The sequence below is a fragment of the Myotis davidii genome, unplaced genomic scaffold, assembly GCF_000327345.1.
Source record: "Myotis davidii unplaced genomic scaffold, ASM32734v1 scaffold496, whole genome shotgun sequence".
Lineage (NCBI taxonomy): Eukaryota > Metazoa > Chordata > Mammalia > Chiroptera > Vespertilionidae > Myotis > Myotis davidii.
This window is the reverse complement of record NW_006289398.1, coordinates 1,579,303-1,580,392: the sequence shown is the minus strand read 5'-3', so window position 1 is coordinate 1,580,392 and position 1,090 is coordinate 1,579,303. Positions and strand designations below refer to the sequence as shown.

Here is a 1,090-nt window from a genome sequence, read left to right as displayed (position 1 = left end):
AAATGTGAAACTGAATAATTTGAATTTCATCAATAAGAAGCTTTGGTGGCCTTAATAAGATTCAATCTTTTGTTTCAAGTACTTTAAAAAGACACCATTTTTTAATATGTGCAACTATTGATAGACCTGGGTCCACTTAACAATTTTAACCTGGAACAGATTTGGAGGCAATGATATCACAACTGCTAGGAGCCTTGAACAACGCTCCTCCTTCTCTCTCTCTCTCTCTCTCTCACTCTCTCTCTCTCTCTCTCTCTTTCCCCATACACACACACACACACACACACACACACACACACAAATATACTAGGCATTTTACTTTACTACTTATTTCTTCTGAGAATAGAAGAAACGTGTGTGAAAGCATTCGGCAAATTCTGGTATCGATGTACAAGGAAGACCTAAACCTTTAAAATACCCCAATTATTCTGGACTGCACTCGGATGTGGCTGTCAGTAACAGGAGCACTGTTCTCGGGAAGGAACCGTGTACAGGCTCCTCCGGAGAGCGCAGTGGTTAGGTGTAAAGGACACAGGCTGCGCCGCTGTGTCCCCGGCCGGATAGTTACCGCGTTTTCCTGCGACGGGCAGGAGCGGAGGAAGGAAAACCCGGGGTGCGTCCCCGCTCCCGCGGCGGCTCTGGCAGGTGCGGAGGGAGCCGCCACCGGAGCTCTTGCGACGGAGAAAAACGTAAAAGCGGGTTCGGGCTGCAGGTGCAGTAACGGGAATCCGAAGGCATAATGAGGAGAGGACTCGAGGGGCCCCGGCCTAAGGTCAAACACTCCTTCCGGCTTTGGAACTGCCGAAGAGTCCTGCTGAGGTGTCGCGCTGTCCTGCCCAACGTACTGATCCAAGTTCAAGTGCTTCGGGATGTCTGTCAGGCCAGCCTCCGCCCTGTCCTCTAGACCTCTGGGGGGGACCCGCAGAGCCCTTTCTGCCGGGAAGGCAAAGGGCTTACGTCTCTGCTCAGGCTGTAACTGGAGCAGAGGAAAAGCATCGCCGGGTCTGAGCGCCGTGGCAGCGGGAAGGGCAGAAGGCAGGGACACGCGGTGGAGGGGAGCGTGCCCCGCAGGGCCCGGGGGACAGGAGGC

The 1,090-nt window shown here is 53.4% G+C and overlaps 1 protein-coding gene across 1 annotated transcript in view; it reads right to left on the bottom strand.

Annotated features, from left to right (window-relative positions):
* LOC102756115 (chromosome unknown open reading frame, human C5orf42) overlaps positions 1-1,090 on the bottom strand; it is a 91,005-nt gene that overhangs the window by 47,937 nt on the left and 41,978 nt on the right. The window contains 1 exon segment of the mRNA XM_015562602.1: positions 569-933. Coding sequence (XP_015418088.1) covers positions 569-933 — 365 coding nt within the window.